The following is a 23,119-nucleotide window of genomic DNA, read 5'->3' on the forward strand; positions in this document are numbered from 1 at the left end:
TGAAATTTGAACCCAAAGGAGTTCTCAGAGTAGTAATTAGATTCCCAAGCTGGTCTCTCAAAAGAGACTTTCATTTTCCCTTTTTTTTAAGCTCCCATTTTAATAATTAAATGAAGGTTTTTCCAGTTAATCAAAGAAGACATCCAATAATGTGGTGCACCTTGGCTATCTGACCTTTGAATATCTAACCCTGACCCTCTCCTGCAGAAATCTTTCATCAGCTTTAGCTACGCCGGACTCCTTCTCGGCCCTGAACACATGTGCTTGTTTGTTATCTGTATCTTGGTTCAAGTTCTCTCTGTGACCTTGAGCACTGTTTCTGCCTCTCCCCTCCCCTTCCTTCTTTCCATTCAATGTGCTCCCACACATCAGAGGAAATGCCACCTCCTCCATCATGCCTTACGTTGGTTCCACCCACATGCACCTCCTTTTCAGAGCTCTTGTTCCATTAGCGGCTCTGTGTCTCAGCACTTAATCTCCTATAAACCATGCTAATAAAATGGATATGGTGCTCCTGGCTAAACTGATCAAGTCAGACTTGGCTGGACTTCCTTCTGGCCAGAGGAATGAAATGCCTTGTGGTAACGATTTATCTAATAGAGTACAGTCTTCTGTTTTTTAACTCAGAGCAGACTATAGGATCCTAGGGTGCAGGAACTCCAGCTCACCCTTCCCTGTAGCCTCCCAGGAGGCTATTCACCTAGAGGCAGTTGACCACCATATTCATTTGGAACCTAAGAAAACTCTACATGGTCTGAACAGTTTCAGTACAATTACATGAACATCCGGAAGGTAAGTGAAGTCCCTACAATTCTTGGAATGGACAGAACTTCCTTCTGGAATAGGAAATTTCATGTATGAATCACCTGGTGCCCACAGAGCATGGATCTGATGGGGCAGTAGTCGGGTGAACATGATTGCTGGCTGCATGGTCACTTGGGTTGTACCTTCACGATAAGTAGTGCTTAGGAAATCCTTAAGTGGGGATGGTAAGTCATTTGTCTTGGGTACCACCTCTAGTCAATTTATGTTAACTGCCCACAGTAGTTTGTTGAAAAAGATTTCAAATTGTTTTGGGAATCAATGGACTAGAACTCCTATGATTAAACAGCAATGTGGCATTGGCATGGTCTACATGTGGACCCTAATCTTGACAGTATGAAGTGACAGAGAAGTTCAGGTCCATAGAGATTTACAATCTGGTGGGAAAAATAATTTAGTTATCACAGAATTAGTGAACAAAATATTAGAGTGCTAAATTATAGAACAGACATGATGTTAAAGTAATATGATGGTGCTTCAGAAAGTTGGGAGAAAAAATGGAATTAAAAGAAATGTTTATATTACAATATGGATTTTCCATGAACTTTTGGAAGATCATTCCTATTTAAAGCTGAAAAATTCTATGGCACAGTAAAGAAATGAATGCAAGGGGAAAGTAGATGTACGTGGGCTATGGGGGTGGGTAAAAATCCTTTTAGAAGGAAGACCCAAGCTGAGTCCTTCAGAGGAATGAGGTTTAGACAGGACAGGGAGAGAAACTGTGAAGAAAAGAGAAGTCATCCTGAAGTGTCTGCTGCACTGGAGAATCCTGTGAGGGAGTGATGGAGATCTGCAAACGCCACCCCGAGAAACATGGCACCTTGTGCGTCGACTGCTTGGAGTCAAGGGCACCTAGGGAGCAGTGAGAAGCGCAGCAGAGGCTTTTTCAGAGCTCCCCGTATCTGCCTAAAGATGACCCTCAAAAGGCAACCCCGTTGTCAGGATTCTCCTGGCTGGAAATGCTATCAGCCAGGGCCATTCACTGGACAGGAGACAACACTGGGATCCTATACAGACCTATACAGGTCACTCTGCTTCCGAGGGTTCTGTCACCTGAGAAACCTTTATCTGCGTAACAAGCCAACCTCTATTCACCACACATTTCCTCCCTCGACCTCCCAGGAATTGGGCGTCCACCACGCCCTAGGAGCCCAAGCCCAGGATGTTCTATCAGCCTCAGTCAGCCGACCCTATCTCAGTCTCATACTGTGTCAAACTGCTGTGCCTGTGGCACTGTGCTGTCCCTTGGCAGGTCCATGAGAGAAGATGTGGAGCACTGAGGAAGAACCAAGACCCTCAAAGAGATGTGCAGCTACTCCTGGTGTATCAGGGTTAGCCTCATTGCCAGGAGAAGCCTGGGGAAGAAAAGTCAGCGAAGTGGGGAGAAGGAAGCTAGAGGGCTCCTTCCAGGCTGTGGAGACCCCTCCAGGGAGGGATGTTCCTACCTGGTCAGGCTGCTTTGTTCCTGGTGATTCAGAGCACACACAGATGCGGGCACTTCAAAAATGTCACGGAAAATCTTAAAAGGTAAGCTTATTTTGGTACAAAAAATGTTGAAATCCATGCAGAAAGTCCACAGAATTTGCACAAACTATGCATAGATTTCAAAACTTTTGCACCACAATTCATATTTTTTCATTTAATTTTCCATGAGATGTTTTACAGTACCCTAGTATTTATTACCATATTTTCATTTCCACAGATTAGACACCAGAGAGATGCCAGTGGGGACACCTGATCCATGTTTTCATAGGGGAAATCTGAGAGGCATAGAATTTTAATACCCCATGGATCAGAAAGTGTATTACAGAAGAATCCTCAAACAGAGGCTCTGGTTCATGCACAATGAAATGTGCCCTGTATCTTGTCTACCAGCAGGCAGCCAGTGTACTGAGCAGTTTAAAGCCTATTTTCTAGAGCCAGATTGCCTGTTTTTTTTTTTTTTGTTTGTTTAAAAAATTTATTTATGTGCAAGTGGGAGGAGAGAAAGAGAGAGAGAGAGAGAAGAGAGAGAAAGAGAACTTCCCTTCCATCTATTAGCTCACTCCCCATATGCAACAACTAGGGTAAGTCCAGGCCAAAGCCAGGAGCCAGGAACTCCATCCAAGTCTCCCACATAGGTGGCAGAAACCTAAATGCTTGTGCCAACATTTGCTGCCTCCCAGGTCCATTAGCAGGAAGCTGCATCATAAGCAGGGACTAGCTGGGATTCGAACTAGACCCTCCAATATGGGATGGCTGTGTCCCAAATGCTGGCTTAATTTGCTGTGCCACAATGCCCACCCCAGGATGCCTGGTAGGAATCTTGTCTCTACCACTGCGAGATGTCATCATTCCCTGCCTCAGCTCCTCATCTGTGAAATACAGACAGGACCTACCTCATGGAGCTGCTGCAAGGCTTAAAATGGATCATGCTCACAGTAGGGCTTCACCACCTTAGGGACTACAGTGTGAGCTATTATCTGTGGCCAGAGAAGGTGAAGGGAGAGGGGAAAGGCATGATTATACGTTTGCATATTGCAACTTTGAAACTAAGTGTTCCTGGATGGGAAACCACACCATTAAAAATTCTAAATAGCCTGCAAGTCTGAAAATTCTCTAATTGAACACATTGTGCTGCTTAGTTGATTTCCAAGACATGTGGGGAATTCAGAGATAGAAAAGAGGAAAATCTTTGGATAGCATTCCCTGGGAAAGTCCAAGCCCTACCACAGCCAGAAAATAAATGGATGAAGTACTACATGCCTCATGGAAACATGGGCTTTTGTCTCAATTTTTCACTTTCTAGTGGATGCTAAAGGCACTAGACATGTGCTTAGCGAAAACTACATAAAGGAGCTTTTAGTTTAAATTAATGTTTAACACCTGCATGTGCTTCAGGAAAGTCGAATGAAATAGTGCATTGTCCAGTTCGATATCCTAACAGAAGTCCTGCCTGGAAGACAGTTCTTTGTCCACAACAAGAGATCTTAATGGTCTGTTAAAATTCTAGTAGGAAAGAAACAAATTCTTTAAGTTTACATAAGGGAAAAAAATCCTACCTGGGTGAAATTTCTCTTGCCAAAAACAATGAAAGACAAATAGGAAAGACTGTCACTTAGGGATAAATCATTAAGAGGCTTTCAAGATGATTAACATACTTTCAGATTGAGCCTCTGCCTCTAACCAGATGGATTCATGCTATGCAATATTTTAATGTAACCTTTAATTAAACTATCCTTAGCAGGTGATCATTTAAAATGACGTTAATTAGTATTTTCTATTCTAGCAATTTAATCATGCACAAGTCGTCCTCATCATTGGCAATTTCCTAATTTTCTTGAAGAAACAGGAAAAAAAAGGACTCCCACATAGTTTAAGAAGCAAGCTGAAGGTGTGATGTTGGTGTTCATTCATGCAACACGGGTTGAAAAACGGGGGTGCCTTTGGGTCTTGTGCCGGGCTTGGCCGAGCCCCAAGGCACTGTTCAACAGAGTGGCTGCCTTGCCATGTATAAGTACCCTCTGCCTTTGCCAAGTTTGGGTCAGCCTGATGGAATCTCACGGACACACTTGTGTTTCGGATCAACACATAGGAATCTTGGGAGCCGCTTTTCTTTTGCGGAGACCCTCTTTCAAAGGTAGCCACGGCCACACAGCAGGATGGAGACAGCTTGGAGTCTTGCTTTGTTCCCAGCAGAGAGACTCTCTGGGGTCCCTGCCTGGCTCCTTCAGCAGCTGGAAAGCTGGTTGTGTTTCTTCTTTTGTTTGCTTTTTCTTTTCTTGCCCCTCCGCCCCCCTGCCCCAGACATTTTCCTGAGGGAGCTATGATCCTTTGGGTTGCTTTGCAAAGCTAATCTCTCAGGCAGTTCTACAAAATATGCAAAAAGGATATTTTTTAATGTAATTCTCACCATTAGAATTTTAAGCTGTAAATCTTTTGGGGATCATTGTAAATAACACTTATTTTCTGTATATTTCCAAGCACAGAGGGAAAAGAACATGAAGGAGCAAGAGGGGACCGCAAAGACGAAGTAAAATAAGAAGTTGTTCAGGACAGCACACTGGAACAGCCGCACCGGCAGCATGCCTGAGTCACATGTGTGGTTTATATGTGCACCATAGGGCAGATGATGTCATACGTTGCAAAAACTGCATGAAATAAAAACCTTATGCAATCTATTGAACCAATCAGGAAGTATATATCTTCCCCATGTTTCCTCAGGCACTGACATTGTCCTGTATTTTAGAAAGAACTTTGTAAGACCATTGATTTTAGACAACTAACCAATGATTGGTCCCACTGGTGGCTTTGCGGGTCGGTTCTGCTTAGACAACATGGACCAATCTGTGCAAGTGTGGTTTTACAGACCTTGCCCTGTAACCAGGGTCTATGTACATGGCACAGACAGAATTTGGCCATAAAGAGAATGCTCTATGACCTTTGCTAACCCATACTTGTGGGCAGCTCTTGAGGATGAACATAAGAATGGGTAATTCAAGCCAGTGTTCCAGTGTGGAATATGGGGGGAGGGATTCTGAGCTGCTGCACTAGGGCCAACCCAGGTCACTGTTGTGGGGGTGGGGGGTTCCCAAATAGTGCCTTGATTGCAGATGCTGGACAGCATCAGGCCTGTCTCCTAACCACAACCCTTAGCCTAACTCACAGAGCTGAAGGAGTGGTACAGCCAGCCCTACAAGATTCTAATCATTGGATCCATGAGGTCATTTGCTTCTCCAATAGATAACACCTCGGTGGCCAGTATTGTCTCAGGGGATGAGGGATTTCATTTAGGATTTCCAGGTCTGGCCAGGGGAATTCTAGGCCCAGTTCCCTGAAGACGATGGCACTGCTGACCAACCAGGAACTTGGACACAAGCTGAACATGTAACTGGACCAGATAACCACCACAAGTCCAGCCAGCTCTATGCTGCCAGGCCAGAGGCCAACAGGCAGCTGCCCCTCTTCTTTCTCCTTATCTCTGAAAAGCTCCAAACACCTCTAGATGGCTGTGCTTAACATTAGGGCCTTTTCTTCCTCCATGCTCCCTCCTATGTATCCTGATGGTTAAGTTAACCCTGCATGCACATATCCTGTGACGATGCTGTCAGCGGATGAGTGGCTTGGAAGGTCCTGGCACAGTTAATTTCAAAATAAGGGGGGATCCCTGGCAGTGGGGAAAACCTTCCTTCCTTTTGTGAGGGAGGAAAAATCAGCCAATCATCAAGCAACAAACATTTGTTGTGCACCTGCCAGGTAACTGGCCCTGCAGGAAGCACCATGGGGTTACAAAAGAAGGACAAAGTACAACTCTGCCATCCCAGACTTCCAACCTAGGTGTGGACAAAAACACCCAGTGAAGTGATAAGAGGCAGGGCAGAGCCACATGAGTGGACTGGAAACTAACGCAAGTGGTGATGAAATGACGGGCTCCCACAGCTGCTCAATGAGATGAGATCAAAACAGGGATCAACTGATTATCATCGCAACAGCAGGAAAAGAAAAAGCAAAAACCGTAATTCAAATGGCATTCCATTGACACCAGAGAGAAAATACACAGTATTACAGGCAGTGTAATAATTGTCTGTTTTGTCAATACTAAACTTTCAAGAGGATTCTCTTTTTTTTTTACCCCCCCCCCTTCTAAAATAGGATTGTTTTAACTACCATGGCAGACTAAACTTACATGGGCATTTGAACATGCAGGAAAAGAAATAAGAGCCTTTGGGGTTAAAACTTCAATATGAAATGTATTAAATAAAGAAGATTCTTTTATGAAAGGCTTCTAAAGTTGTCTTACATTTCTTAAATCAATCTGTAGCACATAATCAGTAAAACCGTATCATTTAAACAGAAAGATCATAACTTAGACACTCACCCTTACGCAGCTGTATCCTATTATGGGCTGTAACTTAACACATGAGTTTCAGAAGTTGTTAAAATTGAGTTCAGGCTAACAAATCTTAACTGTTAAGGGAAAAAAACCCTCTGGTGATATGGGACAGCAGTGGGTGAAGAGGCCCAGGCTGATCTCACAGGATGGGTGTCTGTCATATTTTATTTTAGTCTGTTAAATCTTATTTATATACATGAAATAAATGTATTAGAACAGATATGGCCTCTAAGTGATCAAGAGACCACCTATTTTTTTTTTCCATTTTGAAAAACTTTCCTCTAGAGTATAAGGCTCAATGTTTAAACTCTGTCAAATGAATGTTTACTGAAAAAAGAAAAAGAGAACAGCCCCATGCCACTGAAAGCTGAACTGAAATCTCCATGTTTCTCTGAGTATAAATTCCAATAAAAGTACTTGTATCCTGCACTAAAATGAGGCAAAATTAGCCCTTGCACAGGCTTCCGCAGAACATCCACACAGTTGAATGCTAAAATTATCGGAGTTCAAATTATTGTCATTAGATGTAGTCTTTATTCTAACAAAGAGCAAGCAAGCAGCATAGGGCTTTGCTTTTGTTTTGCTTTGCTTTTGAACTGCACTCTTTCAGGCACACTGGAGGCCTGGCCATCATGCAGGGATGTTCCTGTGTAAGGACCTCATCCCCTTACGTCCCACTCCTTTCCTTCTGTGAAATGCAAAAACTATAAATGCACCTCCAAATTTATGGATTTCAAGTCACTACACTAAAAACTATGGGATGGAGAAAATATGACTCTTGAGGGTTTTTCTTCTCTCACGCCACTTATGGCCAGAATCATGATTACTAAGATGTTTTTAATAGCTCTCTAGTCTGCTCTAGTTTTTCCACAGGGTAAAAATGTACTCTTTGAAGTAAAAGTATTCACCTATCTGATATAAATAAAACCTTTCACACAGAAAAATGTCTCTCCAAACAGAAGAGTTAATGCACCCCAAATATGTGAGAAATTTGCTTCCAAATGTGCAACATTTAGTCAAAGTTCCATCTTACTTTGGCATTATAAAATTTTCGGGAAACATTAGTAAAATCAAACATGTCACTTTGTAAGTCAGTGCCAGCAACCAACTCATTCTCACGGCTACAATAACGACTGAGATCATATTCACACAATCTTTTCTTAAAAGACAGGCTCTCAGTCAGTGCAGCTGGTCTCTCCCCATAGCCATCTTTGGCTTCTACAAATCTTGCAACTTGCCCGAGATGGCAAACAGTTTCTTGCTGACAAAAAGCTGCGCTGCTCCCTAACTTAGGTATCAGGAAGATGTCAGCATAAACTTTTCCCCAGTGCAGCCTTAGGCCATAAACTTCCTGCACAAATCTAGGATCACCATGGACTCCAATGGCTCCCCACTGCCTGCATGACCCCAAACCTGCCTGTGTCTGCTTCCCTCCACGCAGTGTTCCCGTATTGCCCAATCAGCCTGTGGACAAGCTGTTCCTGCTCCCCACAGGTGCCCTTCCCTGTACACCTTCCCGTCATAGCCCCGCTTAGATGTGACTACTGAAGAGGCTCCCTCCCGTCACACTTTCAGAAGTTTATTTTTCTTCCTTGTTTTCTTTTTTAAAAAATTTATTTGAAAGAGAGAGAGAAAGAGAGAGACCTTGACGGTTCACTCCCCAAATATCTGCAACAACAGGGACTGCATGAGGCTGAAGCCAGGAGCCAGGATCTCCAACTGGATCCCATGCAGGTGACAGAAACCCAAGTACTTGAGCCATCTGAGCCATTATCTGCTGCCTCCTAAGCACAACAGAAGGAAGCTGGATTGGAAGTGGCTTGATCCCAGAGACTGATACGGGGATATGGGATGCAGCTGTTCCAAGAGGCAGCTTAACCTATTGTGCCATGTTGCCTGCTCTCTCTTTCCTGTTTTCCTTACTGCTGTCACAACACTAATGGCATGGTCACTAGCGCCTCAAAGGCAACGTCACGTTGACTGAGGATGAGGAGCTGGTCAACAGAATTTGGATTCTATCACTTAGTAGCTGTGCAACCTTGGATGAATCGCCTTAACCTCATGAGCCCCCTGCCTCCCCAGTCCCCTCACCCATAAATCACAGTGGTGCATACATTCCAGGCTTGCTGGGAAGAATGACTGTTCCCAGTACAGCACCTGTCCCCGGGACGAGGACTTGACATCCAAGCGTTAGTACTACAGGATGAAGGAAAAGACCCAAGATAACAGATACACGCATCATGCTTTTGCAATTTGAGGAGTTAGTTCTCCAGTTAGGATCTGAAAGTACAGCCATGTTGACATCAGTGGTGATTTCTTCTTCTTCTTCTTCTTTTTTTTTTTGACAGGCAGAGTTAGACAGTGAAAGAGACAGAGAGAAAGGTCTTCCTTCCGTTGGTTCACCCCCCCAAATGGTTGCTACGGCCTGTGTGCTGCGCTGATCTGGAGCCAGGAGCCAGATGCTTCCTCCTGGTCTCCCATGTGGGTGCAGGGGCCCAAGCACTTGGGCCATCCTCCACTGCACTCCCGGGCCACAGCAGAGAGCTGGACTGGAAGAGCAGCAATCGGGACAGAACTGGCGCCCCGACTGGGACTAGAACCCGCGGTGCCAGTGCCGCAGGCGGAGGATTAGCCACGCTCCGTCCCAAGAGCAGATGGGGGCTGTTTTGCGGGCAGTTTGCCTCATTCACTGCTATGTGAAAATGGACATTGCACCAAGTGAGGATGGCAGGCAACACGGAGCAGGGGGGATGTCAGAATTCCTCCGCTGAGACAGGAGGCAGCCTGTGGATTTCAGGAGCTACCTGTTGCAAAAGACACCTGCCCAACCAGTGTCAGCTCCGACCAGTAGACTCCAGAATGGGGAGCCCACTTTATTTCAAACCTGGCTCCATTACTTTTTGGTTGAAATGTGAAATAGGGAAGAAAGGAAAAAAAAAGTGTTACAAATTCAGTTTTCTTACAGAAGTGAGTATAAAAAAAGAAATCAAAACAACCGGCACATGACCACTTTGTCTGAAATAAAAGAAGAGACTGGAAGTTTTTCAAAATGCCCTTTGAAGGGACTCCTCGGCTGGGAGCAGTATTTGAATTTTATTTCTTAAACGAATGTAACTATTCCCACGTGCATCTGTCTCAGACCAGAACACTCCCTGGGTGCTTTTTTCCTGGCCAACTTGAAGAGAAAATTCAGTTACCACTGCAAGCTGTTAAGCAAATCAAAAGCAAACTGAGGGGCAACAAATTAAAGGAGAGATCTTTTGCTCTCTGGGCGTGATGTGTGTCCTAACAGTGAAGAGAAAAAGACCGCCTTTGCGTCCACAGAAGAGACATTTAGAAGACGCCTCCAAGTGGTTTTTAATGCTCCTTTGTTCAGGGGGGCTGCGTCAGCATCTCCTCCTGCCGCCAGGAAAGGTAGCAATTTCTCTCCGGGAACCCGCAGGGATGAGCTGGAGCGCTCCCCGCCGAGGCAGACCCGAGGGGGTGGGGTGGGGTGGGCGGGCCGTGAGAGAGTGGGAGGAGAGGGGGCCGCTCCCGACCTGCCACTCAAGGCTGGGAGTGCGGCGGCTGCACCCGGCGGTGCACGTGCCAGGCTCAGGCGCGCGCGGCGCCCACAGGTGACCGTGGCCTGGCTCGGCCCCAGACTGGCCGTGTGCTGCCCCGCCCGCGAACGCGAGTGAGCCCACCGCCACCCCCTCCCCGGGGATGGCGCCTGGTGGCACGTAGTGATGGCGCAGAGGAGTGCCGCTCTTCTCGCTGTCACTAAGTCGTGTTTCAGACGAGAAAAAGCCAGAAGGGAGAGTTTCGGCGGTTCAGTACTCACGGCCAGAGGCCCCGCGAGCTGTGGCAGCCATGCGGTACCACTTAGCTTCGCGGGTAATGAATGAAAAGTTCGGACGACAAAACTTAGGATGTGCTGTATTGTATCCGCCCCCCCCCCCCCGCCCCCGTTCTTCTGAACTGTGAACAATCATTCGGGGTAAAAAGTGAACTTTATAATTTCATATTTAAACTTCCTAAGTCGACAGCAAGCTCAGTGAATAAAAGCCCCCCCCCCCTTTAGTGCTTCCATTATCCAAATCTTCAGCATAAGGACCCCCCCCAACACACAATTTATCTAAAGCTATGGGCAGCCCAAGAGCCCTCTTCTCCCTCCCTAGGAATTCAGTGCCATTGTAGCAGACAGACATTCTTTCCTCCTTTTCACTTAAAGAAACATACCAAGCTTGAATGGATTCCAGGCAAGGCAAGGGAGGGGGTGATTTTTATTAGTTCTAACATGGCTATTGACAAATGCTTTAAGACATTATTTTAAAAAAGAAAGGAAAGAAAGGGCTTTCACTTTATGCCTTAGAGGGTAGATGGGTTACAATTTAATTTCTAAGAGAAAAAATTTATAGAATAAAGTGGCCTAACAATTCTCTTTCTTCTTCATGCATATGAGAAATATAAGCTAAGAGGACATCTGGAAAGGAGCGGTATTCAGCAATCAGAAAGCAAAAATCCAAACCATTGATGTCTGAGGGAGACAAACATAACTAGCTTCACAAAGAGGAAAGCTGTAACCTATTGAAGTTTTTTTTTTTTTTTATTCCATATGCATTTTACCTTTTGGGCAGTTCCAAAGCAAAGTTCTATTTCAGAAGCCTTTGTAATGTGAAACCCACTGTAGATAAGATACAACCTGAAGATAGTCTTGTTTGCAGCAGCAGGAAATCAAATTGGTTCCAGAAATGAAGTTATATGACAAATGGTTTAATAGTATTGTGAGATTTGGAAAGCTTGACTGGATTGGTTTTCATGATCAATTTTTAAGAAGATTTTGAAATTACTTTGTATGGCAGTATGGGGTGGGGGGTTAAAGTTGGGAGGCAGCTCATTTTATTGGCCTTTTAACTGAAGTGTTATAATTTATTGGCAAAATTTAAAAGCTCAGTGGTGATTTGTTAATTTTTGTTTGCCACAAAAATTTTCAGACACAGTACTTAGCACCGTGAATTTACACTGTAGAAGATTAAACATGTTAACAAATATAGATGTATTTTATGATCATTTCTAGGTTATTTTTAGTCAGCTTTGCGTTATTTAAAAAGCATCTGGGAAAGTTACTGATGACTTCGGCAGGTCTTAGATTTTAGAAGAGACTTCTAAACAGCTAGACACATCACTGACAAAGCAACCCGGCGCCTAGTGCCTGTAGGTGAGATGCAATCACTCTTCTGACTGAAGTCAGGAACAAGTTAAATATCACTTAGACCACAGCGCAGGACTACAGAGGTTTAGGAGAAATCGGACTTAAATAGAATGTGACTAGACGTTGAAGACTATTTTCTAAAAAAGTAAAAAAGAAAAAAAAAAACAAAACCCCACCCTCTCCCCCTCCAGTACTTACAGTCTTTGAAGACCAGAGCCGGGTCTCTGTGAGGCAAGGCTTGGGCAATGATGTGTCTCAGAGATTCCAGGGTTCTGTCCATCTCGGGTCTGCCTGTGCGCGCCTCCTGCACAGGGTGTCCTCATGCCTGGATTCTTGCAGTCCTGGACTGAATCTGTGCAGCTCATTGATGCACTGGATTACCAAAGAATCCCTTTTAACATCTGCCAATCAGACATTTCCCAGAAAGTGAGGACCCCTCAGGGGGCCCTCCTCCCAGGCTCACTTATCTTTGTTGTGTGCTGAGCTAATTAGCTCGAAGGGCTGGCTGACAGGCCGGTTCCCTTGCCGCCTCCTGTTCAACACACCCACCTACAGGCTAGCAGGGGAAGCTCGCTCAGCCTGCTTTGCTCTGCAGCCAGATTTTGCCTTAATGCTGTGCGGCTTTCTCTCTGGGAAACCTTTTTCGGCCCTCGATTGTCCACTGTGCTGCCCCCAGGACAAGGGAATCAAGAAACTCATTTCTCCAGGGAATTTCCTAAATGCCAGAGGAACGGTAGGGGTACACTGTAGACCCCCTTCAGTAAAGGAATGAGGGTGCCCCATTATGCTTCACATTAGAGTTCAGGAACAGCTCTTCTGGAAGCCACGGGTGAGCTCCCACCCCTCTTCCCCACATTACAGTCGCTTCTGATGAACTCTGGCAAGCACGACCTGCGAGACTGTCTCACAGCCTGCCTGGGAACACTTGTTTCCCTGTTTTGCCCTTCAAAGCAAATCATCTCCAAGGTTGACTTTAATTAATTCTGATATCATTCACTTCCTTTTACTTCATGATAATTCTTTCTAAAAATTTCAGTAGAAGCAAAAAAAAAAATCTACTTTTCCAAAGATTATAAGTAGCTATTAAAAGATCTTAAGAAAACAGAGCTGCTTTTTCTACCAGTGTTGGCCACCACCCATTACGATTTGCTAAATGCTCTTCCTACAGGAGACACAAATAGAAGTCACATGATTGCACTGCAATAAAAGCTACAGCAAATACAAAATAACTCATTTTAAAGGCTGTAACCTGTGGTAGTTGTTGGAGGGTTGTTGAGGAATTCTTTATTTAAATTTTTTTCCCAGGGTAGACATAAGAAATTGCTTTCCAACTTTCAGATTCCATAATTATGCTGTGTTTTATGAAGAACTGAAACCAATCCTTTAAATAAAGACTATATAAAAATGCCTTCCATGTGATCAGTTTCTTCAGCTATTTGGTAGAAGTCTGGGCCTAATAAAAAGAAGGTGGAAGAATGGGGCTATCATGATTTTCACATAGCAAATGCTCATAGGGAATGTATGTCACACAAAATACACAAGCATGGGGCTGCCCCAGACCACAAAGACATCTATCTATCTGTTGATCGACTGATGGATGTATCTGTCCATCCATCCATCCATCCATCATCATTATCATCTATCTATAAATGGATATAATCTAGAAAGAACTGGAAAGAAGTAGCACTTCATGCTGAGATACTTGCTTAGGGTTCCACAGTGCACTCTACATGGGCTGTACCAAAAGTGAACATGGTCAAGATCCTTGCCATCCAGGAGTTTATAGTTTAAAATGCAAACTATGGTTTGTAGACAAAAACTCTAATTCTTGGACACAAAATATGAGTGAATGTAAATACTTTCAGTGTGATACTGAATTGGAAACCAATATATTTAATGTTTTTGTTAAAGAAGCAGGAGAAATGGCCGGTGGCACCGTGGCTCACTAGGCTAATCCTCCACCTGGGGCGCCGGCACCCTGGGTTCTAGTTCCGGTTGGGGCACCGGATTCTGTCCCAGTTGCTCCTCTTCCAGTCCAGCTCTCTGCTGTGGCCCGGGAAGGCAGTGGAGGATGGCCCAAGTGCTTGGGCCCTGCACCCGCATGGGAGACCAGGAGGAAGCACCTGGCTACTGGCTTCGGATCAGCGCAGCGCACCGGCTGCAGCGGCCATTTGGGGGATGAACCAATGGAAGGAAGACCTTTCTCTCTGTCTCTCTGTCTCTCTCTCTCATTGTCTAACTCTGCCTGTCAAAACAACAACAACAACAAAAAAAACAAAACAAACAAAAAAAAGAAATGAATGATGCTTGGAATTCAATCAGTAAATGGGCATTTCTATGGGTGTAAGTTTAATTCCAGCAGTACTTAAAAATATTTTAGCGGCTGGCATAATGGATTAAGCTACTACCTGAGATGCTGGCATCCCATATATGTGCAGTTCAAGTCCTGGTTGCTCTACTTCCAATCCATCTCTTTGCTAACGTGCCTGGGAAAAGCAGCAGCAGCTGGTCCAAATACTTGGACCACTGCACCCACATAGGAGACCCAGAAGGAATTCCAGGCTCCTGGCTTTGACCTGGTCCAGCCCCAGCCACTGGCAGCCACTGGAGGAGTGAACCAGCAGATGGAAGATCTCTGTCTCTCTCTGAAACTTTGTCTTTCAAATAAATAAAAATCTTTAAAATATATGTATACATTATGTTATATATGTATTTATATATTATATATATATATATATATATATATGTTGTACAATGTGGTGAGAGGAACACTGAATTTAGGATCAATAAGACCTAGGATTTGAATTTTGTTATCTGTATAACCTTGAGGAAGAAGCCACTTATCTTCTCTGGGCTCACAGTCCTCATCAACCAATTTATTAAGTTAAGCTGGATGCTCTCAATCAGTTCTAATATCTATGGTTCCATGACTACATCATAAATGGACACAAATATTAGAACAGATTGTCTAGTGTGGGGAGCAGCCCCGGACTGGACTGAGTTACTGGAATTAAGACTTATTCTATGCATCTGCTCTCCCACAATATGGTGCTGGGAGAGAAGTAAACAGCTTCCGCACAGCTGCCTCCAGTTCAACCAATAAACTGTAGGACTTGCTACTGATTGGAGGAGAGCAGCGTACTCGGCGTGTGGGCAGCCGAGTTGGGATTGGCGGAGGAGGACTATAAAGGAGGAGAGAGACGGCATTCACCAGGAACATCTAAGGGGAACATCTGAAGGAACACCTGTGCAGCCCCCGAGAGAGCAGGCCGGCGGTGTGCCGCTCCCCTGCGTAAGTGGGGAATGTGGCCAGGGGGAACTGCCCTTCCACGGAGGTGGAAGGGACAGTAGCCAACCCGGGAAGAACCAGCAGCAAACCCGGGGAGGGCCGAGCAGACGAAAGAACAGCGCAGGGTCCTGTGTCGTTCCTCCACGAAGAGGGGGAGCGACAGTCTAGTCTTCTGGAAAGCCCTATATTTATTTCCTCAAGGCTGGACTGGTCTTGACAAATCACTTCTATTTCAACCTCATATCCATTCATTGATCTGAAAGATACAAATCAATATGATCAACTCAAAGATACTCCCTGCTAAAGCTAACTACAAGGAAAGGTAAGACTTTCTTAAAGCTAATCTCCAACTTCCATAAGATTTTTTTTTAAAAGATTTATTTATTTGCAAGTTAGAGTTACATAGGGAGAGAAGGAGAGGCAGAGAGAGAGAGAGAGAGGTAGGTCTTCCATCCGCTGGTTCACTCCCGAAATGGCCACAATGGCTGGAGCTAGGCTGATCTGAAGCTAGGAGCCAGGAGCTTCTTCCAGGTCTCCCACGTGAGTGCAGGGGCCCAAGGACTTGGGCCATCTTCTGCTGCTTTCCCAGGCCACAGCAGAGAGCTGGATTGGAAGTGGAGCAGCTAGGAGATGAACTGGTGCCCAAATGGGTTGCTGGCACTGCAGGTGGTGGCTTTACCCACTACGCCACAGTGCTAGTCCCAAGATTTTTTTTAAAGAAGGCAAAACTGTAGGCATTTTCATAGAGAACCTAAGTCTACATAAATATCATGATCCTTAATGAGTTAGGTTTTGTGAGGTAAAAAAGGAGTTTTTAAAAAAGATTTATTTATTTGAGAGGCAGAGTTACAGAGAGAGGGAAAGGCAGAGAGGTCTTCTGTCTGCTCGTTCTCTCCCCAAGCTGCTGGAGCTGAGCCGATCTGAAGCCTGGAGTCAGGAGGCCAGGAGCCAGGAGCCTCCTCCAGGTCTCCCAGGTGTGTGCAGGGGTCCAAGCACTTGGTCCATCCTCCGCTGTCCTCCCAGACCATTAGCAAGGAGTTGGATCAGAAGCAGAGCAACTGGGACTTGAACTGGCACCCATACAGGATGCCAGCGACACAGGCGGAGGCCTAACCCATCATGCCACAGCGCAGACCCCATAAAAAATGAATTCTAAGATAGGTAGATCATACAACATTCCAGTTAGATAGTATAGTTTCTTCTGTAAGCCAAATCTTATGGCAGAAATTGTCTTAAACTTTTCTTCTTGAATGCCTAAAAGACTTCTTCCCTTAAAGTGCTGTCACTCACTTTCTCCTTGCCACCCCCACTCAGCCATAGCACCCCCACCCACCATGGGTTTCCCATCTCCCTCTGCACCCTTGAGAAGAATCCCATTATGACATTCTTCTCAGTTGCCCAACTTGTGTGTGCAGGGAATACAAGAACTCTCTTAGTGGACCATCCTGTCTAGCCCCTCCTTTCACATTTCTGCCCTTTTAACTTTAGCTTTCAGACAGCTCTGCCATAGCCACAGGCTTGGCTGGCTTCCTTCAAGCCACACATTTTTCCCTAAAGTGAACTACACCATATTTCTTTAAAAAAAAAAAAAAAAAAGGCAGTCTAGAGAAACAGGTGGGTGGTCTCTTAGGTTCTCTTTTTTTAGTGGTAAGAAACTCCTGATGGAGATGGAAGAGGCTGAGAAACCCTCAGTAGTGTGTCTATTTTTGTACAGATTCTCAGATTCAACGTTAGATTTCATTGTCTTTAATGAGACTTCAACCATCTATAGCATATACCAAAAGCAAATTTAAAGTGCTGAAGCAAGGGGAGATGACCAGAGTAAGAACTAAAATGACATTACACAATCCATTAGAGTACTGATAGGAGGGTAAGAAACGGCATCCAACTGACATCTTTGACAATGGAAAAGTACCACCCAATGACAGAAGGAGAAGGCTCGGTTCGGCAAGTTACCAAGCTTCCAGGGAGTACAGAGCACTTGGAGACGGGAAGTCAATGTGCAGCATTTCATGCACGATGCAACAAAAAAGTCTCTGGAAACAATAATTTCGCTAGTAAGGAAAATTCATTCCTGTTATTCCAGTAATATGTTTGTTGTTAAATAATTCATTGCAGCTATAAAAATAATAATGTGGGGGTCACTGATTAAAATAACATCCAGATTATAAGAAAACATAATAAATGTTTAGTTCAAAACGGGAACCCCCCTCTTCATGCCACAATGCATGTTGCTCTGAAGGAAGAGACTGGGGCTGGCCAGGCAGGAGAGTGGGCCTGCAGGGGAGGCTGATGGGACTCCATGTCCCAGGTCCCAGAAGACTTCAGCTCAAGCCATGAAGGCACAATAAAAAGGCTGCAGTCACTGAGCCGGGCCGACTTACACTCCTCATCCCTAGGGAATCCACCCACTGAGAGAGGGAGAGGGGCTTGATGGAGATTTAGGAAGATTACCTTCCCCCAAATAATTTCTGCACTTGATTCTTAAAAATTTGCAATTTAAAACAGATACATCGAAAAAAGAATTGAAGTCATGCAGTTGAATACATTAGGATAGAGAGTACATCACTTGAAAAATCAGTAGGAAGTGACTGACAGCCGTTGTTTTGATTCCAGTGGGAGATGGCGGAGGGATCTGGAAGGGTTTACATGTGGAACTGGCGAGAGGGTCAAAGCTGATCTCGAGAGTTTCTGAGGATGTGTGAGAAGGAGAGCAGGGGCAGGGAAGGAGCTGGCATTACAGAGGTAATGACTAATGACCGTGTAGTATCTGCTGTGTTTAGCCTCCACTAGGAAGAGACCAGTAGGCGGCATAGATGGCTGCTCAGTGTTAATTTCTTTCTTTTCAACTGGTCGGGGCCAATGAAATGTTTGAGTCCAGGTACTTCTGGGAAGGTCAGTTAGAAAGGCAACTTCAGATGGCTTCTAGATAAAAGTTTAAAAACATTTGTGTTTAAAAACACAAATGACATGAAAGAACTTGATCTCAGACATCTGTTCTTCACTAAGGAAATCATCAGAGAGAACAAATCTGTGGCACTAATGGAAAATAATTAGAATACTGATTCATATGCCAAATACAGATTAAATGAATTTCTTCACTTATATAGAAATATTTGGAAATATACTGGTAAATTGCCTTCTATCTTTGCTAGAGCAGGTAAGAGTCAACTAACGATTGGTATTTTATAGATAATGAGCCTTTGTTTTGTTTTTAAAAATATTTATTTATTTGAAAAGCATGGTGTAGTTTGGGGGGAAACAGAGATCTTCCATCTGCCAGTTCACTCCCCAAATGCCCACAACAGCCAGAGCTAAACCAGACTGAAGTCAGGAGCCTGGAAGTCGATCTGGGTCTCCCACTTGGATAGCAGAGACCCAAGTACTTGAGCCATAAACTGCTGCCTCCCAGGGTGCATGTTAGCAGGAAGCTGGATCAGAGTGGAGGAACTGGGATTTGAAACAGGTCTCCAGGCTCGGGATGCCACTTGGAAAAGTGGTATCTTAATTGCTGTGCCAAACACCACCCCTGCCCTTTTCTTCTTTCTCTTAGATATTAATGTTTCTGGAGATATGAGTCATATAGAACATTTAACTATTTGCAAACATAGTGAGCAAATTAAAATGGAGATCAAGAATCAAAATATGTGATTGAAACAAGCCCAGGGAGAGTGTCTATAAACAAATGACTTAACCTGAGATTAGCTGACAACTTTAGGTTCAAGTAACAGTGATTTCACAGCTCCATGTATCTTAGAAGCTTCCCATAGACTGCATCAGTGTACTCTAATTCAATTGCAGCTACACTTACGGGTATGCTTATATCAAGATAAAAGCCTAGTGCCCATCTATTTCATCCTGTAAACTATAGTTTCCAGGTACTTCAGTCACCACCAGATGTCGCTCCCCGTCTTCATGGGGGAACGACACTAAACCCTGCCTAGGCTTCATATCCGAGTCACGGCACCATTATGTCGCTCCCCCTCTTCGTGGAGGAACGACACAGGACCCTGCGCTGTTCTTTTGTCTGCTCGGCCCTCCCCGGGTTTGCTGCTGGTTCTTCCCGGGTTGGGCCGCATTCCCCACTTCCGCAGGGGAGCGGCACACCGCCGGCCGGCTCTTCTCGGGGGCTGCACGGGTTCCCATAGATGTTCCCGGTGCATGCCGTCTCTCTCCTCCTTTATAGTCCTCCTCCGCCAATCCTAACTCGGCTGCCCACACGCCGAGTACGCTGCTCTCCAATCAGGAGCAAGTCCTACAGTTAATTGGTTGAACTGGAGGCAGCTGTGCGGAAGCTGTTTACTTCTCTCCCAGCGCCATATTGTGGGAGAGCAGATGCATAGAATTCCAGTAACAGTCTAGTCCGGTTTGCTCCCCACAACCAGAGCCCTGCACTTAGCATGCATCCTGCCAACAAAGAAGCAGCATTATTTCTTTCCAAAATTTTTTAAAGGAAGAGGAATAATAAACAGCATAGAAATGGACTTATTTTTCCACAAATTGAAAATGGGGCAGGGTAGGCACTGTGGTGTAGTGGGTGAGGTGGCTGCCTACAGTGTCAGTACCCCATATGGGCACTGGATCAAGTCCTGGCTGCTCCTCTTCTGATCCAGCTCTCTGCTACAGCCTGGGAAAGCAGTAGAAGATGGCCCAAGTGTTTGGGCTCCTGCACTGCGTGGGAGACCCGGAAAAAGCTCCAGGCTCTGATTGGCCCAGTTCTAGCCTTTGCAGCCATTTGGTGAGTGAACCATCAGATGGAAGACCTCTTTCTCTTTGCCTCTGCCTCTCTGTAACTCTTCCTTTCAAATAAATAAATATTAAAAAAAAGAAAATGGGAAAGACAAAATTCTAGAATAATATATTCTGCTGATCTCGAGGTGCTTCCATAGCCTTGAATTCAAGGGTAAAGTACTCCCCAGCACTGCCCCGCCTCCCCCAACCCCAGGGATGTTCCACTGAGGGTGTCTGTCTACTGAGATGGGTTTTCTAGGGCATGTGATATAAAGGTGAAACTGTTTATTATGGAAACAAGCTTTGTCCTCTAAAACGTGCAGAAAGTTTTTTGGAGGATAAAACTCAAAACCTGGTTGTGGGATGGGCATTTTGCATGGCAGGTTAAGTCACTGTTTGGGATGCCCACATTCCATACTGGAGTGTTTGGTTCTAGTCTTGGCTACTCCATTTCCAATTCGTCTTTCTGCTAATGCATACCTTGGGAGGCAGCATATGATGGCTCAGGTATTGAGCCCCTGCCATCCACGTGGGAAGACCCAGATGGAATTCTAGTTTCTTGGCTTCAGCCTGGCACAGTTCCTGCTGTTACAGGTATTTGGGGAGGAAACTAGTGGATGGAAGATCTCTCTCTTAGTCCCTCTGCCTCTATCTTTCCCTGCCTTTCAAATAAAAAAACAAACAAAACCAAAACAATACAAAACCCCAAACCTGGTTGTAAGGACTGTCTTTTCTGATACTTCCAAGCAACAGGAAGACACATCAAATTTGTGGAGCTTATTAACTTTCCAGAAGAGATCCTAAGGCTGAACACAAGCTTGAAACCACCCAAGCATATTGGTTTTCCTCCTTTCACCTCTCAACCTTATTACTCTATGACTTTGAGCAAGCAATTTTACATTTAAAGATGTTTTCTCATCTTTAAAATAAAAGCAAGGTAACAGAATCTGTTATAGCTCCAGTGTAACAGAATTCTATATAAATGGTCTCAACCTTAATACTTAGGCTGCTAACTGGACAATCTTTTAGATTCTATTCTGGATTCCCTCCAATCCATTCAAACACTGACAATCACATCATTGTAGTGTTCAAAACTTACAGTAGCTTTCCCCTAATACATCACATTTTTCTTTTTTAAATTAAAATCCATCCTTTAATTCAGCCATCCTTTAATTTAGTCCTTTGCTGCACAGCACCCATCCCCCATCGACGGTCTGGTAGCACACTGCATTCGTTTGTCTCGGGGATTTTCTGCATGATTTCCTCTCTGCAAGCTCTTTTGCCTTCTACCTGTTCAACCAAATCCCTCTTCCACAAAACAACTCCCAAAGCATGCTGGCCTGCCCCTCAGACTGTCCTTGGGATTTCTCAGCAGTCATCAGCGGGACATCTACTCTGGGCTGCCATGTCATTGCTCTGTGCCATTCTTGCCTACCCAAATATAGCTGAAGCATTCAGTCAGAAAAATATACCCTAAAAATATACATATTCTCTCCTGATATCCCTTTACACACTAGCTGATACATGAAATACTGAAGTATGAACACACCTTTCTCTTCCTAATCTGGGCCAAATCTCTTACCAATAGCAGGATTACAGATTCACTTATTTCAAATAGTTTTTAAAGAAATGGAAGCACATAATATTGTCATGAATGTCCCAACTAAAATGAATACTCATTTGAATTATGAGGCATACTATGACATAAAAACCTACAACAATCTGATGCTAAACATAGAAGATGTTAATTTTAATGCCATTGCTATTTACAGTATTAAGGTAAAAGAAAAAGTCTTAAAATGTGACAACAGAGTCTTTGTGAGTGACTGAGTTTCCCATGCTCCCCACACCCCTGGCTGTGAATCAGTGCATAACCCATGGCTGTTCTCAACTGTGATCTCTTGACTCCTTACAAGGTTGCATCAAGTGGCTCCCGAATTTCCTAAAACACACCAGGGCAAACTGATATGGTCTGCTGCTCTCTAGGGAGCTCTGAGGATGCAGGAAGACTACTGAGGACAGTGAGCTTTAACCACCAGAGTACTCAATCTGTGACTGTGAAATAAACCCATTAGCCACTGAGACCTAATGAATTCACCTCTTGATCCTTTGGAAGTGGCTGGAAAATCTGAGGGGCAGCATTGGCCAGAGCTCTTCAGACACCTACAGGATCTGTCAGAAAATTTACTAAGTTCTTGGCTGAATGAACAGTTTTCTCAATTTACATTAACTTCTGATTGGTATCCTTTAAACATTTTTATGGCTCAGGAGATCTGTGCTCAGGAACAGATCAATGGTTCCCAAGTTGGAACAAATATAAACCATGTTTTGTAGGAAAAGCTTATTTAATGGAAATAGTAAGTAGACTATGTGAGGCAAATCTTGAAAAATACACAACAAAGGACTGCAGTCGAATCGCACTGACCCTGAAATTAGGAAAGACTGTCAGCCTACAGAAGCTTCCTGTGGGTCACGCTAGCAATACTTCCTGAGCACACAGCATGTAGGCGCTGTGCTGAGTTCTTCTCAACAAGTGGACAAGTGTTAGTTCATTTAATCTTCACCACCCTGTGACAAGCACTATTTAATGTTCCCATTTTACAGTTCTCAAGAGTGAGACTAGAGTGGTTATGGAAGTTACTTAAAGTCTGGGAAGTGGCGGAATCAGGATCTAAATTTGGACTCAGAAAGTGTTCTATCACAATATATAGCTTTATCACATTTGTGGAGTTTTTTGTCATTGTTCACTATGGGTGCTTTAAAATGTGACAATTTGCTAAGGCAGATCCTTTTTCATCGATGGTTATCAAAAAAATATCTTTTAAAAATAACTGTTGTGACTGGATTCTAGTTTTCATACCACCAAAATATAATCCAAAAGAAATTAAATGCCTTACCAGATCATTTATTACCAAGTCTTCAGTATCACTGTTCAAATAGGGCTGCACCTCTAGTTCTGATTTGAAGTATTTGTCCTGTGGTCCACATGAAATCTGAAGCTGTTAAGGGTAAGAACCATGTTTATCTGCCTTCTAAATTTCTCAAATAATAGTGAGTTTTTTATATGGTGGGTTCCCCAAAGTTGACTAAGTCAATTCAGAAAAGCTAAACAGGATGAGGTCATAGTTTTATTCACAATTTGCTTTCAGCACTCTGGATAAGAAAATGTACTCCAAAATAAACATGTTGTGGTTCTATTAAGCTGTCTTCA

At 44.2% G+C, this 23,119-nt stretch overlaps 1 protein-coding gene across 1 annotated transcript in view; it reads right to left on the minus strand.

Moving 5' to 3' along the window:
- The window catches only part of LIX1 (limb and CNS expressed 1), a 56,871-nt gene extending 42,900 nt beyond the window's left edge, over positions 1–13,971 (minus strand). The window contains exon 1 of the mRNA XM_002713928.6: positions 12,087–13,971. Coding sequence (XP_002713974.1) covers positions 12,087–12,168 — 82 coding nt within the window. The 5' untranslated portion in view covers positions 12,169–13,971. The remainder of the gene's footprint in view (positions 1–12,086) is intronic.
- Positions 13,972–23,119: the final 9,148 nt, after the last annotated feature.

The sequence above is a fragment of the Oryctolagus cuniculus genome, chromosome 14 (assembly GCF_051225735.1).
Source record: "Oryctolagus cuniculus isolate XC-2025 breed Fujian yellow rabbit chromosome 14, ASM5122573v1, whole genome shotgun sequence".
Classification (NCBI taxonomy): Eukaryota; Metazoa; Chordata; class Mammalia; order Lagomorpha; family Leporidae; genus Oryctolagus; species Oryctolagus cuniculus.